Source organism: Corvus brachyrhynchos, unplaced genomic scaffold, assembly GCF_000691975.1.
Source record: "Corvus brachyrhynchos isolate BGI_N302 unplaced genomic scaffold, ASM69197v1 scaffold11, whole genome shotgun sequence".
NCBI lineage: Eukaryota > Metazoa > Chordata > Aves > Passeriformes > Corvidae > Corvus > Corvus brachyrhynchos.
In genome coordinates, this window is record NW_008236965.1 from 4,465,203 (window position 1) to 4,481,835 (window position 16,633).

General features: G+C 38.2%; 1 protein-coding gene across 10 annotated transcripts in view; it reads left to right on the forward strand.

Moving 5' to 3' along the window:
* Positions 1 to 16,633, forward strand: part of SH3KBP1 (SH3 domain containing kinase binding protein 1) — a 189,173-nt gene that overhangs the window by 136,516 nt on the left and 36,024 nt on the right. For all 10 annotated transcript variants that reach the window (XR_001860063.1, XM_017728444.1, XM_017728445.1 and 7 more), the window contains one exon: positions 244 to 338. Coding sequence is in view for 9 of the 10 variants with exons in the window: in XM_017728444.1 (XP_017583933.1) it covers positions 244 to 338 (95 nt within the window). In the remaining variant the exon portion in view is untranslated. The remainder of the gene's footprint in view (positions 1 to 243; positions 339 to 16,633) is intronic.

Below are 16,633 nucleotides of genomic sequence, written 5' to 3' on the forward strand. Positions count from 1 at the left end.
GATAATGGTTCTAGGAGCTACAGAGCTGACTCCCTGGATGACGTGTGTGGGAATGCTTATCAGTGTGCAGTTGTTTAAATATTTCATATTGTTTATGAAGGTCTAAAATACAAAGAGAAAGATGGCAAGGAAATAAGGCAGCACAAAGAGACACTAATGGAATATTTTATGAAGATTATTCACCCTTGAATAAACAGTTGTTATAAAGTGATAATTTATCACAGTGAATGTTCTTCCTTTCAGACAAGGAGTATTGCAAAGTGATATTTCCATATGAAGCACAGAACGATGATGAACTCACAATCCGGGAAGGTGATGTTGTCACACTTATCAGTAAGGTAAAAGCAATATTTTTCTCCTATAAGCAGTGATACAATTTTTTAAATTGACATCATTTAATTGGCATAAAATTAGTATTTGTGCCTTTGACAGTGTTGTTGCTAAACCTATACTAGTGTGACAGTGAAGCATTACACAGACTTCAGAGCTCTATATCTCCCTTCCTCTTGTGCTTTAGAGCCTTACCCTGATAATGAATGTTAAGCAAAGAACAGCCAATGTGTACTCTTGAGTCTACAAAGTTATACAATTAATTTTAATTTGAATCTGCTGGCAGCTCGACATAAATTGTAAATTAATCCCTGTAACAAACATAATGGCTTAGAGAATAAACTGGAAGATTCAAGAAAGCAGGAGCTTTGAATATCTCTCTTAGGTGTCTGAGTTATTTTTGTTGCAGGAACTGTGAATTAGATTTTTGGGTTAGATTGAGATAATGTGCCTGAATTAACTTACTGAACTAAACATTTAAAATGTAGCCACCCTTAACACTCCGGTAAAGTAGAAAAAGATGATAGAACAGAAAATAAATAATTTTAGATCTGTGTTTTTTCTTTAAAATTACGTTAAATTATTCAAGATTAGAAATGAAAAACCAGTGCCAGGATTTATACTAAATCTTCAAAAGCCATAGGGTGAGATGCTGAGTAAACAGCTGGTTTTCTTTTAGAAGAGCTGTGCACCATGTTACAAAGAACAGATTATAATTTAGGTGCACTTAATTTCCTGCTCCTGTTTGAAGATTTTACAGTTTGTTCAAAAGTTTTTGATTGCTGGACATAAATATTTGTGGGAAAAAAATCTATAAACTAGAAAAGGCTGGGGATTTTCCATGAGGAAGATGAATCATAACAATGTACACGATACTTCTGCTTTTGTTTGTGCTTATATGAAAGAAAATAATGATTTCTATAATTGATACGTTTCATAAGAAATTGTTATTTGACTGAACAATTTGGCACTGGGTGAAAAAAACCCAAAATCTTGGGAAGTACGTCTGAGGCAGTGTTTGCCACAAACTAAGCTATTTTCAATCCTAGAGGACATAATCTTTGTCCTGAACAATATGCATGTAAGCAAAGAAAAGTAATCAGACATTTGGTAGGAAGAGAAACTGCAAATGTAAAAATTAATTGTGTACATTAAATATCCTTTAGTGACTTGCCCTCACTGACTTTTGTTTAGCTTGTTTGTAGAGCTGTTTAGCTTTGCCTGATTTAGAATGTTCTCATGTGAGTATTTAACAGTGTTTCTGATCATGAAAATGGCTTTTAAGATGTTGCTCCTGTCTACTTTATGCTTTATTGACCAGGCTGATTTAATTCTCTGAGATGGCTGGTCTCTGGGTGGAGCTGTGTTCACCAGCAAGCATAGATAAAAAGACAATTACATTACTGAGGTTTCAATGTGAGATTTCATTTGCTTGCTTTTTCCCATTTTCTTCTTTCCTCTGCCTCTGCCCCCACAGTGGAAAGATACTTGTCTTTTAGAATAACTAGCTGATGATTTGACCATATTGATCAGTTCTCCAAACCACACAGAGAGAATGGTTTGGAACAGTAAATATGCTATTGCTAGCCCTGTCCTTCTACTCTCCAGCCTGGTGATAACAAGCCATTGCAGACATTTTATTTAATTTTCTTCTCTTTTTCTGTGTCATGTCACATCTATGAACACTTACATAAACCCACGCCTCTAGAGAGCGGGGGATCTCAATGCACAAAAGCCTGATGTTTCTCTATGGATGCCTTTTTATTCGGTGTCTGAACTGATCTGAGCCACTGAAGAAACAGTGCTTAACAAGCAGTCACTTTGCAGATCCTTTTGTGCTTTGCAGACCTCGTTGCAGTCAGACTTGTGGGGTTTCTTCATCTGTTTTTAACACATAGTTTAAAAATAAAATTCAGTCTATGTGGCATCAGGGTCCTTGCTGTAGAGTTCTGAAAACAGTGGGGTCTCCTTTATGCTCTACCACATAATACAGTAACTTTATTTTAGTCCAGATCTTCTGAAACAGATGTCTGTTGTCGTTTTTCTTTTAGTCAACAATAACAAAGTCAGCCTCACCTTTCTGCCCACTAATGGCTTCTGCTAGAGAGTTACCTGGAGTTCAAATCACCACACTTACATGACCAGCTAGTGAGCCATGCTAAGAGGCATCAAATAGAAACATATGGAATGCTTCAGAAGCTATTATCATAGCTTTGCTTTGCTATCAGATTACAGAGTTTCTTTTAATTTATTTATAATAAATTGTTTTGCAGGTTTTGCTTTCTTTGCTGGAAAGCATTAGACAGCATTTATTCTTCCCAATTATCTAGCCCCAAAGAGAGAAGATTGGTACTTTTAAGGAAAACAGATGGGTATCAACCACAGATGCATTACCGTAAAATAATGTATTTTGTTGAAATCACTAAAACCAAAAAGTGATACAGATTCCCAGCATAGAAAGTCTGTCACTGGACTAATCTGTTTTCCCACAGTTAGATCCATAGGAGTGTTGAAGGCTCATAATTTTAACTCATGCTAAATTTGCATTTAATTGAAAACAGCAGCATTGGTGAGAATGTGTGGGAGTGGCTGAAGTAATGAGTGAGTGACAGAAGAATGGGAGAGAAATCTCATGAAAATAATGTAAAATGCATTATAATAATCTAAAAGTGCAAAGCTGAGATAGCACTTGATAGGTGCTAAGACAAAAAGGGGATGGCTCAAATGAGCTAAATGGGAAGCTACTACCAGAGGCTGTGTACAGGTGCACACATGTGTGACAGTGGGTGTGGGAGGAAGCTGTTGGTCTGATATTCATCTTAAAATGCTAAGACCTAATTTTGTGGAAAGGTGTAGAATCAGTAAATGCAGAATTCAAAATCACCATTTTAACAGTGCCCCACAGATAAAAGGGATAAGGGTATAGCAGATTTCTCTCTTTTATTCAGTTGAATTACTTATAAAAGTCCCTTTGTCAACATCACAAAATCAAGGTCATAAAATATCTACCAAATATAAAGAGCCAACCAATGTTTTTTTCTGTCATGGCTTTTGCAAATCTGTTTAAGTTCTACTCTGTTTTGATGGATGTTGAGATTTTGAATCACAAACTGGTCAGAACTTCCCTATAGGTCTCTGTGATAAGATAATTTGAATATCTGAGGTTTCTTTGAAATAGCCAAAGAATACTTTGAACAGATTTGCTGAATCACAAATGACCTCCCTAATCACATGGAGAATGTGCTGGAAAGGTTCACTTAAGCACTGCAGAGAGTCAGTAGAGGCTGATCATTTACAGGCCAGAATGGCATGTATTTGGGGAGATATAGGGTGAAGGATGGCATTATGCAAAACTGATAACCAAAAATAATTGCCAATTATTTGGAAAATATACACTATGAGATAGAGTCCAAACATATCTTAGTTGTTTCCTCATAGGTTAAAATGTAGCTAAAAGACTGAAGAAAAGCAGAAACTTCACATACATCTATTCCAAAAATTTCTGGAAAAGGTTTTTCTTTCCTTCTTTTCCCCAGTGAGGCAAATACCCTTGTAAATACCTAGAAAAGCTTTTATTTATTAATAAGTGAGAATAAAAGTGGGCAAATGGTAGTCCTTTAATACCTTCATGCAGAATATTTTAAAAGACCCAAAAATATTGCTCAGAATTGTAACATAAAAGTAGGAACTTCAAGCAATAAACTGATAGACCTGGTGCCTTTGCTTTGCAGAAAAGGAGTCTAAGAAAAATACATCTGTGAAAGAAAGAGAATAAAAAGCAAAATACAGTAATTTTACTTGTACAGTTAAGGTGATGGTTGTGCATTTTGATGATTAGATATGTTCATAAGATGAAAATTGTGAATGGCAAGAGGCCATGAGATTGACACTGTAGGTTATTTTTGTATTGTCAAATATTTATGTTCTTTAGGTAACTTTTTTTAATGTCTTCAAAATATTCCTGACAGCATTTGGGTATGGGCAAGAACACTGGTAATGACTACACCCTGCAGCTGAAAGAGAGTGGCAAACGGGTCTTTTATCATGCTCAAATATTCATTTTGGAGATTGTATTTGTAATAAATATAGTTTCTTCTAAGCAGCAGAAGATTCATGTGACATTTTCAACTGTCATCATGAAAATTTTACAGGACTTTTTATTCTAGCCCTCTTAGACATAGCTACTAGAGCTACTTTTCTACAAATTTATTAATAGCTTTGGTAAATTATGACAAAATGCATAGGATTCTGAAGACTTCACTGGCACACAGAAAACGACCTGTGTGAGGAACCAATAGAAATGCTACATAATTTCAAAGCAAATACATCAAGCACACACTGGAAGCTGTGCACTCATTCAAAAGCAGTTTTGTTTGCAGGGATGTGGAAGATTTCATTGCAGTGCATCAATCTGCCTGAGCTCTAGGCAGTAAAGATCACTTTGTTCCCAGGAATGAAAATGGTCTGGATAAATAAAACTACCTGCTTCAAAAATTATTGCAGGTTTGAAAAGCTGAAAGCAACAGAAGGATATCCTCACCTGAACCTTTATTATGAGAGTAGCAGTGGACAGTACCGGTATCAGGGGCAATTCTGCTAATTCTGAGTTTATAAGGTGATTGTGCTGACGCTATTCAAACAGTACTAGTGAAGTAAGTGCATTGGTATCATGAAAGACACGATAGCATAATCACTAGTGAAAAACCTACATGATGGTTTATCTGGTCTAGATATTTAATGAGAATCCAGATATTTAATGGCAACCCAATTTGTAGAGCTTACTTCTGTTCCGGAGGAGCAAAGAGCCACAAACCTAGTTTTAAAAATAAGCATAATGGCAATCACTTTTTGCAAAGCTTGGATTTGCTTTTGGTGTTATTGTTAATAATTTATTGTGAGATTTGCAAGTTTTGTGGTGCAAAATGCTGTACATTTAGTGAGTTCCTGCCCTGAAGCATATGCAGTAAAGTGATAAGATAGACAAGTAACTACAGGTGAGTCAAAGAGTATAAGGAAACAATTCAACGAGATTCAGTCTTGATAGTCTCTTTCATCATGTCCTTTTGTCACTGTTGCAGTGGTGCTCTGTTAGTCCCTGTGGAATCTGTCCTTATGCAGAGTGTTTAATACTGCCCAATCCTTGGGGTAGCCACAAGGCTGTTAATTTAACCCTGCCTGTATTTCTAGGCAGTTAGTCGAGTGTGGCTCTTTTGCCAAAACAATTCTACTGCTTTTTTCTCTTACAACATCTTTAAATGCTCATCCTGGTGCGGGAGGTAATTGTCCAGAGCACTTTCTTTAGCGGAGTGATTGCCAAGGCGAAGTCAGCTGGGCAGGGTTGTGAAGGAAAACAGCTGCTCTAACGGATGCAGGAGGCTCCTAAAGGGATGAAATTAGTAAGTGCTATGTTCGAGAATCTTGCCAGTGAGTTGAGGCCGTGAGCAGGGGAAGGAGCAGGAAGCAGACAGTGTGATAGAGAAGGACACTTGCTGATACTCAGTCAAACATTTTACTGGGCTGTGGAGTCATTAGCATAGAAATCTCTGTTGCCAGAAATTGTTTCTGTGGGGTTTTGTTCATTACTGAATTTTTCTGTATGGCTTTAATTACAAACAACACACACATATTTTGCAAACCTTGGCTATGGAAATTAAGTTTTTCTTTAAATATGAGCTAATAGGTAGGATCACTAATTCTTCCTTATTAAGATGAAATCTTCACTTTTTCCCCCTCTATGGAGAAGAACAAACCAACAGAATGATAATATTTGAGGTCATTAAAATACATCTAATTGGTGAGAAAACAGAAATTTTCCAAGCAGAAATGTGGTAGATTAAGACTGTCTCTTTCAAAATAATGTTTAGGATTGTCTCTTTCTTCCTATGAAAGAAAGGAAAAAAGTAGTCATATTTCATGATAGGTAATTTTGTTTTTCATTGATTGACAGCTAAAATCAAGCTTTAAGCTCATTTGTAGAAATTAGTTTACTAATATAACCATGCAAAAAAATTTAGGTTATGCAGGGGAAAGTATGATCTGGTTTAGTAAAATAAAAAAAGTGGCTTTCTGTCAGAGCAGCAGAATGAACTTTTGTTGACACTGAATATTTGGACATGCAGATGCCCTTTTTTGGGGTTTTAATACAAGATATTTTGCACATTTGTAACTTCTGCAGCAATCTTGCATACAGAAACTAAAAGGAATACAATAAGTAAGCATTAAATAATGCCCAGCTTTAAGAAGGCTTTTATGATAGCTTTAAGAAAGATTTTTTCATGTTTTGTGTTTAAAGAGAAGCATGTAAGCAATAAAGGCACTTACTTCTTGCCTCTGGAAATAAATAGATATTTCCCTCAGAAAGAACAGTATGATAAAGGCTCCTGAGATATCCATGAATTATTCATCTTTGGCCAGACCTAGCAGCTGTACCTAATCTGCTTTCTGTGTTCCTTGTCCCCTACTCTTCACTACTTCCCTTGGCACCAGTTTTTCCCCCAGGACGTCCTGCCTCCTCCTCTGATTGGTAAAGCTGCTTGTAGCGACACTGCTGATTCCATACAAGAAATTATTTTGCGTATTGTGCATGCTGAGGGTGCAGTTTTACATGATGGATGGTCGGTGGCTGCTGAAAGGGATGGTTCTCCTGCCCTTCTGCCTCGCATCTGGCAACCACAGGACACACAGGGGCGTGTCAGCAGGGAAGGGTGATGGAGGAGTGGGACTGCCCCAGCAGCTTGCTGAGAGGTTGGCATAGCAGTAAGGTGGCTTTATCCTGACCTGAAACTTTCCCCTGTAGGTTTTGACTAATAGGAATTAGGAGGTTTGGATTCTTTCTGGGTTTCAAGCCACGATGCCATGAATGATGGCAGCTGGGATAGGTGCTGCAAAATGAGCCCAGTTTGACATACTGCCAACGTGAGCAGCAAGTGCCTGGGGTAACACTTGTGTCATTGCACGGAAGCATGAGTGTTTCCTCAAATGAGCGATATAAAGCAGTTATATAAAACTTGTGGGCACACTGATAATCAAATAAATAAATGTGTTCATTTTCTAAAATTATTTTATATAATCAGTAAATTATGGAAAACAGACTGGGAGTAGTTCCTCTTGCTTGAACCTTGTCCTTGGCCGAGACTTTTAAATGTTTATAAATAATTTCTGTAACACTTATTCATACCTTGCAGCATTTCTTGGCTACTGCAATTAGCAGTGGAACATTAAGTTAGGTCTGTGTAGAGACAAAGCCTGACAATGTTTAATCAGGTACCAGGTGCAGCTTACTTTTCATTGGTATCTTTAGAAACATTACTGAAACACAAATGTTTGAGCTGAGCACTTAAATAAGCTGTTAAGCCTGTGATTAGTCCAGGGAGAGAGGAACAGCCAGCGTGCAAATGCTGATCTCATCAGTATATTTATAATATTTTTTTAAAGTACACACTGAAGTTCTCTTTTCCTGTTCTTGTTATTACCAACTGTGGTAATAACAACCAACCAACAGTACCTTCAAAAGAAGGGGATTCTTTTGTTCATGGGAAGTCCCAAATTTGAATTTTGACAGATGTAAGTTCATGCCAAGCTATGTAGGTAAAGTGGCAGGATCCCTCATGCATGCAATGCTTCGAGGTTTGCATCATTTGAAGGGTGTTTTGTTTGTAAGTGTGTTTAACACAGCCAAGCTAATCTAAAAAGGTGACATATTTTGAGATAAAAAAGGAAAGAATCTTTTTTTCTACTTAGAAAAGATATTGCTGAAATGCTGAGGTGTCTGAAAAACTGTGATTATTGCTCACAGTGTGGGCTTTAGATTCACTGCTTAGCTTCATCCTTTCTTTTATTCTGAATGTTGGGTTCACCTGCTGGCTTGATGGTGTTAGCTGAAGTCCAACCTTTTCAGGGTAGGGAAAACTATTTCAAGGGGAAGTAAAAATGCACATAGAGTACCAAGTAATTTGTAATTGTAATTAGGACTCTGGTCCTAAGATGTCTTCCATCTAAGTAGTAATAGCATTAAATAATCCTTCAAATGTTTTTTTCTAGGTTTTTATAATCTTTCTAAATACAGAAAATGTAATTACGTAAATATTTTATCTTGGCTCATCAGAGGCATAAATTATGTCTATTACTAGCACCACCTTTCATGTTTGTATTGGCTAATTTAGTTTTAATTTCAGTATTGGAGTGTTAGAGTTTTATGATGTGGAACATATTTATTTCTCCACGATAATTCTGCTGACTGAACATTGCAAATGAAGTGAATCCTCAGAAGAGATTGTTTTGTTCAATAAGCAACTTAATTCTTCTTGTTTGTACAAATATTTCATCAAAGCTTTTTAGCCTCATTACTGATTAAACTATTTAGTCACAGAATGTAAAGTCAAAAGGTTAGACCTAGCCTGAAACAGATTTAACAGAAAAAAATACATCTGCTCTGTTAGATCCTCTGCTCTAACATCCTGGGTATTGCAGGTCATTCATTATTCCCAGCCAGTTTCTTTTTTGCAGAGTTCAATAACTGGGGCAAATTTTCGCACAGACTTTGTCTTCTGGAGAGGTGTCTTCTTGTTGTGCCTTCCAGTAAAAACCGCAGCCTGGACAGAGTAGTGTAACCAGAGCTGAAATAATGTCTAATTTCTGACTATCTTTCCTGTTTCCTTCCACACAATGCTGACATGGGAATTTCTTAATAGAGCCTTGGAGCTTATGGATAAATAAAAATCTTCCTGTTTGACTCCTTAAGCTTTAAAAGATGCAACTGGCATCATCAGATGTGTGTCTTGGGCATGAGAACTGACAGGAGCTGGGAAGGTTCCATGCAGGACTTGGGGCTTTTTGGATAGGTTAAGGATTTGAGCAGGATAACCCCCTGGGTTAGGGGCCAAACAGAGCCAGACTGAGAGGTTTCCTTTCATGCTTTTCTTTCAATATTTCATAATCTGCGTGTATTTGCAAGAAGTATGTAAAGGGAAAATGGGTTTTCTCCAGGACTGCTTCAGAAGATGAATTTATTGTCCATTGGGCTGTCTCTTTTATCTAAATTCTCTCTCATTAGGTAGTTGTTGAGAGATTCATTCTGTCTAATTGACAGATTTTAAAATCATGTTTCTGCCAAGGAGTACTTGATTACTAACCAGATGCTCTAAATCATAACCATTTTCTTTAACAGAATTTAACAAATTTTGGACTGATCATTTGGAGAAGTCCTAGGTAGCACAACGTGAGTGTAATGTAAGCCTCTAGAGAGATGCTTTCCTTCATTCATACATATTTTACCAACTTTAATGAGAACTGATGAAGACTCTAAAATCAATTAGTTTCTAACTCTTAAAATAAAATTGGATTTTGAAAATGATCTGTCTTGGTTTCAGCACCATGACACTGAATGTAGCAAGAATTTCTAAAGAAAGATATTTTAATATTATTAAAATGCTTTTTTTCACCCAGATTTAACATGATTCTGTTGTTTCCCCCAAATGCTGAGGTTGTATTAATGAAGATCTGATGTGTTTTTAAGGACAGTTTGAAAATCACAGAGCCTGTCCAGTGACCTTCTCCAGTGTTTGTGAGAGTTGGGACCTCTTGGCCCCAGCACTGCAGTCAAGCCTGGAGGCCCCACAGGTGCCCTGCATGGGTGGGCTGAATGGTGGAGAGCATTTGTCCTCCAGATTCGTCTTTCAATGAGGCCTTAAATCCTCAAATTCAGAAGCCTTTGTATGTTACGTGTATCTCTGTGTGTATGTCTTGAAAAGTCCAATAGACACGTTTTGTTTGCATTAAAGGTGGTTTGTTTTTCTTTAAATGACGAGGTTGGCTAGCTGTTGTCAAAAGATTTCTGGAGAGATTGCTTACAAAGGGGTTAGCAGTAATTTAATGGGAGGCTGCCAGCACAGCAGAGCTGACACATGAAAGCTCCCAGTGCAAGCATAAGAGGGATTCATGGCTTTCTGAATAATGTGATTTTTATTATTATTATTTTGTAAGGAACTACAGATTTCCAGAAAAATTTTACTTTTTCCAACCCTGCACCATTATGGTGTATTTCAGTACAGACACTACAGTATACACTTCACATATACTTTTCTGGAGGCTTGCTTTTTCTTGTTCTTGGTGTTGCTTTCTCTCCTAGCTGTAATGATGAAATCTGTATGATGAAATGTTTCTGAATCAAAAACTTTTAATCAAAGAGCTGAAAAATCGAGCAATTGTGGGTTGATGCCTAAACTACAGCTTCATATTTTAGCAGTATTGCAAAGTACCATCATGTTCAGAGGACCAGACTGTGCAGCAATCAGCTCCCTCAGAAAAACAGAAGTCCTATTTACAGATGAGAAGATTGGCCTTTTTCAGATGTATTTCTTCAAGAGTTTACACAGCTGCAGTTCAAGTCATGGATAGGAGAGGAGATAATTACATAGCTTATTACTCATTTTGTGACCTTGGGGAATAGAAAAAATCTCTCATTTACTTATACTGACAAAAGCCTCCCTCTTTTCTAGGGGCAGCTTGGAAGATAGATTAGGGAGTGGAGAGATGAACTTGGGCCACAGCACTCCCTGAAATAGTCCTTCCAAAGGTAGCAAGGAGGGGAGTGGATGCTGCCTTGAAGGCCTGGCTGCTTTGGAAGAAAAGGCAGAAAACATCTTTGCCCCTAAAGTGAAGTGGAAAGCATGGTTGCAGCAGTGGATGCCTGCTTCCTCTCAGGCTTCCTTGTATTTTGGTAAAGCTGCAGAAATTCCTCAGCTGTTGGTAGATTCCCAATATCAGATGGCTGCTAATGCTGGAGAGAGCAATCTTGATGCACTTGCAGCTGGCTGCAGTGATGATCGAGATACATGTCCAGTGGGCTTCTGAACACATTATAATGAACATTAAACCCAGAGCCAAGTAGCTACAGGTTTTTATTTGAGTGATTAAGAGCAGTCTCGTAGCATACAGTAACACACCTGTAAGTGGCTTAAAGAAAAAAAATAGAAAAAAAAGGTAAAATAATGCACAGTACTTGGAAGAAAACATACACAGGAGCATGTCTGACATTTAACTTGTAGTAATTTTGCATGCTTTATTGACTCCTGGCAAAATAATGAAAAAAAATACAAATAGTAGACTTTTATTATAAATATGTTCACAACCAGAAGTGCTGCTTTGCATTTTCAGCAAAAGTGTTGGTTTCCCTCATGTTCCCTTCATCTGGCTCAGGCCTAGAGTGCAAATAGCAGTGTGGGCCAGAAATAAACCCATCTCTAATAACCAAGTCTGGTTTTTTAAGAGTGAGACCTTTATATGAACCCCCCTGTGTCTTTGGGGCATATGAAGCTCCTGCCTCCTTGCAGCAGAGGGAAAGGCTGTGAAGCTGTAAGCATTTCCAGCAGGGAGAGGTCAGTCATGTTTGTGTAGTGGGGTAATCAGTCACCACCAAGTTTGTAGCTGGGACACAACTTGGCATGAGAGACACATGTCACCTGCCAGGTATGAACTTGAGTCTTTTCATTTCATGGTCTTGACTGTGGTATCAGGTACCAAAGAGGACTGACAGCTCTGCCTTATCCACCTCCATTGTCACCTCTTTTACCATCAAAGAAAACCAGTGATGGTGTTTGACTGAAGGGAAGTTTGTGTTCTTGTCTGGTGAGCAGCTGGACTCCTGAGCTGAGGAGATGACATGGGCCAGTGTCGAGTCAGTAGTGTCTGTCTGGGTATAGCTGCTTCTGTGCAGAGTGGAGTATGTTTTAGACTGTGGAGCATAAGGTGCTTTATGCTGGGGCTTTTTGTTCAATCTCCACTATCTTCTGCTTTTTTCCTGTTGAATTGAGAGCACCCAGGGAAGGAACAGCACAGTGTTTGCTCTAATACAAGAGCGGTAGTTCTGCTGCTAAGAAACCTTTTAATGTAGGATACTGTGTGCATGAGAGACCAAGCAATGTCATGATTCTTTCACCCAGAAGAGGAGAAAGCATGACTCTACTATTTTATGACTTTTCTTTGTCGCTGTGAGAGTGGCTGCAGGATCACTGCAGCTGCTAGAAGGTGACTAAGCCATGATCTTGTGCTGCCAACACCACTTATGTATCTCACTGTATTTCACTTCCATTCAGTAACAGTGTGATAAATCTGGTGCTCTGTATGGAAACTTTCTTTGTCTGTGTTAAAGTATCTCTGTATGGCTTTTGGCTGGGCTGTCTACTCACATACCTCTCTCTTTTCCTCTCCTCTGGTCCTACCCTTTTAGTCACCACAGACGTAAGTTTCAGAATGGAGCTGTGTTTTTACCTTTCTTGTTTTACCGTTTGTTTGGGTTTGTATTTTTTCTTTTTTGAGGTTGTTCCAACATTCCCTTCTGAAAAAAAAAAAATCTGTTTTCTCCAGATGATTCCCTCTTCCAATTTTATTCACAGCTTGCATGTCTCACTGCTATTTCCATGAAGAACAGTTCTTCTTATTCTTCACGTCAAGAAAAGGACTGATGTTTTTTAGTTCACTTGTGCATACTCTTAAAATTCTTGGCAACATGTTGACAATAGTTAGCTAAATTCTGATTTTCTAGTAGTTGCCATTTCTCCCACATTTATCCTTTCCTCTGACTTATGTAAATGTTTCAGCCCAGGCTGACATTTTACTACCTTATATTTTGTGTAATATTTATTTCTTATAAAGTTGAAACATCTCTTCTCAAAAATTCCTTAACACCTCAGTCTTTCCCTTCACTATGTTTTATCCAATTCTTTGCCCAAATACTTTGCACAAAATGAATGTTGCTGGTAAATCCAGTGTATTTAGTTTTTTTATCCTTTATTTGGGAACTGCTGAGCTTGGAATTAGAATGGATTTCAAATGGATGTGACAGCTGGAATCACACCCTGCCTTCCCTGGAGCAGGCCCAGCGGGCAGACAATGGGCAGACAGGATGCATGACATGGAGGATTCTCTATCCTCGCTCTGCCTGGCTGGACACAGTGACTGAAGGGACAGGGGGCAATGGCAGCAAGTTCCTGCCCAGCATAGCAGGAACATCTCCTCTGTGACTGTCCACATTTCCAGGTGCCGTGGTATAATCAGTGTGAGGCTGTCCCAAGTTACAAGCAATAGGCCTCGAGTTGTGCCAGAGGAGTTTTAGACTAGATACTAGGAAAACTTTCTTCACCAAAGGAGTTGTCAAGCACTGGAACAGGCTGCCGAGGGAAGTGATTGACTCTCCATCCCTAGAAATATTTAGAAGACATGTAGATGTGGCACTTAGGGACATGGTTTAGAGGTGGAATTGATCTTGGAGGTCATTTTCATCCTAAACTGCTTTGTGATTTTACTTCACTGGAAATGAGGATAAACCCAAGATTTGTATTTTAATGAGAAAATACCAAAATCTCCCTCAAGATTTTTAATTTCCCTGTTTCATTAATCTGCCTCTGCCTGAACAATCAAAGCAGACTTGGCAATGTGAACCAGCTATGGATCGCTCTGAAATTTTTGATTGCAGTGTCACTGCAACGAGAACATGGGTATAGTCTCCGAATTAAGCTTTGGTAGGAGCTGATTTTTACCGTAGCTAAATGTTGACCCAGCTAGCACCTAACCTGATGAACTCCAGTACCTGGAGTATCTTTTTTGCCATGTCTTACTCTTCAGTTTCGTAAATATTTTGTCGGTTTTCTCTTTTTAAAGGAAACTAAAATGCATTTTTAGTACTTGGAATACATTTTTTTTCAAAGGACTTTGGGGATATTTTATCATCTGTTTTTTGTTTGTTTACATTGTTATATGAGTTTGACAAGATAGCATGGAGATAAAGCAGAGATCCATTTAGTTTGTTAATAAATTTTGGGTCGTTAATAAAGATTTGTCAATCTTGATACTGGATTGCTTGACAGTTTTTCTATAAAATTTGCATTTTGAAATTACAGCCATTTTGCTGTACTTGAACACATGAAGATATGTTAAAAAAGACTATGGTTAAGATTGCATGGCTGATGGCAATCTGGAAGAATTGGAGTGGTTTTTGCTCAGTGTTCACAAGCAGACACATAGTTTTGATCACGCTGCCTTGATTGTGCTTCATAGCTCTGCCCTTTGTCAGTACTTGTGGCAGCTTGTGCAGCTGTAACTCAGGTGTGCTTGTGTGCTGGTTTGTCCCACAATGAAGACCTACCTGCTACCAGCACCTTAGGCTGGTTTCCAGAGGGTGCTGGGGGGCATGGCAAGCCTGAAGTTGTGGGTAGCAGGAGGGCACCACCATGGAGATTCTTCAGCAGACCTCATCACTAGCTTTTAACTTCTGAAATCTCTTTATCTTTTTCTCAGTGATGCATAAGCCTCCTCTTGCAAGTGAAGTAAATGAGAAAATTAAAGAGAAACTACCTAAAGAGATTTACTTACTGTATGAAAATCTGTCGTGGTGATTGGCTGCATAAGCCTGAGTGACAAGCTGGAGAGGGGAAAAAAAGCAAATCTGCAGCTGTTTGGGATTTATGGATGTGTGACACAAACAACAGCTTCATGAAAACAAATGAGCTTTAAAAAAAGCATCAAACAAAAAATTCACATGTGTTAATAAAATGAAGAAGTAGGAGTAATATTTGGGTTTCCTAAGAGCGTAAAAATATCCGACCTAAAAAGAATATATGTGATGTCTTGTGCTGTTCAGTCAGGATTATTAGCTAGCACTAAGCTGTGCAATCAGTTGAAGCATAAGCTTTTCACCTCTGGGTGCTTGAGTTATTCTTAATATTTTGCAAAATCTAAATTGGGTCATAAATGTTTAGGCAATTTTAGATTAACGGTGTAGGGGTGGAGGGCATTATAAAACACACCATGTGATAGAACAGTTGAGTGCATGGATTATTAGGCTGTGCACGTAGATAGAGCCGTGTGGGAGAGCGCCTTCACACCAGCAATGAGGGGTGCTGGCTCCGCAGCGAGAGGAGAATCCTGCACAGTGCCTGCCCGTGCCATGTGTGACTGGCTGATTATCTTGGTCCTTCATGGAGCCTTTGACAGCCCTGGAGATACTCAGCAGATGTTTTGAAAACATCAGCTGGTCAAGAATCAGCCCTGCTCATTAACAAAGGTTTTACAGAGCCTGTAAATACCTCCTGAATAACTGCGGGAAGGCCTAGAAAATATCCTCCCTTGGTGGAAGCCACCCTGCTAAAGAGAAGAGAGAATACAGAAAAGCAAAGATTAGGCATGAGAAAAAATTATCAAAAAAATAATGAAAGGATTGTTTAGTTGCCTGCATTACATCAAAGAAAAATACTGAGATAGGAGAAGGGAAAAAGCCAAACACACCAAAACAGAGATCATGTAAGAAACTAGGCTCTTTAGCTGGTGTGTTTAGTTAGCACATACTCAGGAGACCAAATAAGCTAAATAAAGAGTCTAGAACAGAAAAGTAACTAAAAACCACCCTCAAAGCATAAAAGCAATCATGTTTAATGCTAGTCAGTTTTCTCTCAAATATCATTCAGTGATTGTCTATTGTAACTTACAGAAAAATACCAACAAGCACTGTCATTGTGAACAATATTTTTAAGACTTGGTACTAAGTACACTTCACTAAATTAACCTGCATTGTTCTGTCATCCATTTAGCAGCTGAAACAAATGATTTTATGGAAATCAGGAAAGGTTGGCCAGCCTGATGTTGAGCCAACTGCAAAAATTGGCTGAAGTGGTTTTAAGACTGAGCAGACAATGGGGGACTTTCCTGTATTTGTGTTTTGGAAAACAGCTGAGCTGTTTCGGCTTGAGCTTTCAGGAAAAAAGCATGTGGAAAATCTCAACAGGAAGTGTTGTTCTATGTAGCAAACACATACATAAAAAAAAGTGAATATGGAGCACTGAGGACTTAAGGAACAATTTCAACCTTCTCTAAAAGGTGGCTTCTGTTACTATTATTATTCATAACCAAAATAACTGTACTATTTTTTTATCATTTAGACTCACTGATGTTGCTTATTCACTTATTTATCTGTACATTGTTTTGCTAAACACTCTGCATTGTGCTGCTCAGAAATGCTGCAGAAAAAGAAGGTGATGCCTGATATTAATCAGGTGTATAATGCCTTATTAATTGGAATGTGATGGAATTTAATAATTCTAATGTGTCAAGCTTATTTTGAAAGTATGGGAAATAAGGGAGCTTTTTCATCTCTTGATGTATGAGGTTTAATTAAGTTATTGTCTTTCTGCAGAATGAAGTCAGAGAGACATAGAGTCATGCATGCTCAAAATACTGACTTGTTTAATAGATCAAATGGTGAACTAGCATTTTGTTTTAGACACAGACAGGGTCTTGAGCTCTTACAGCATGT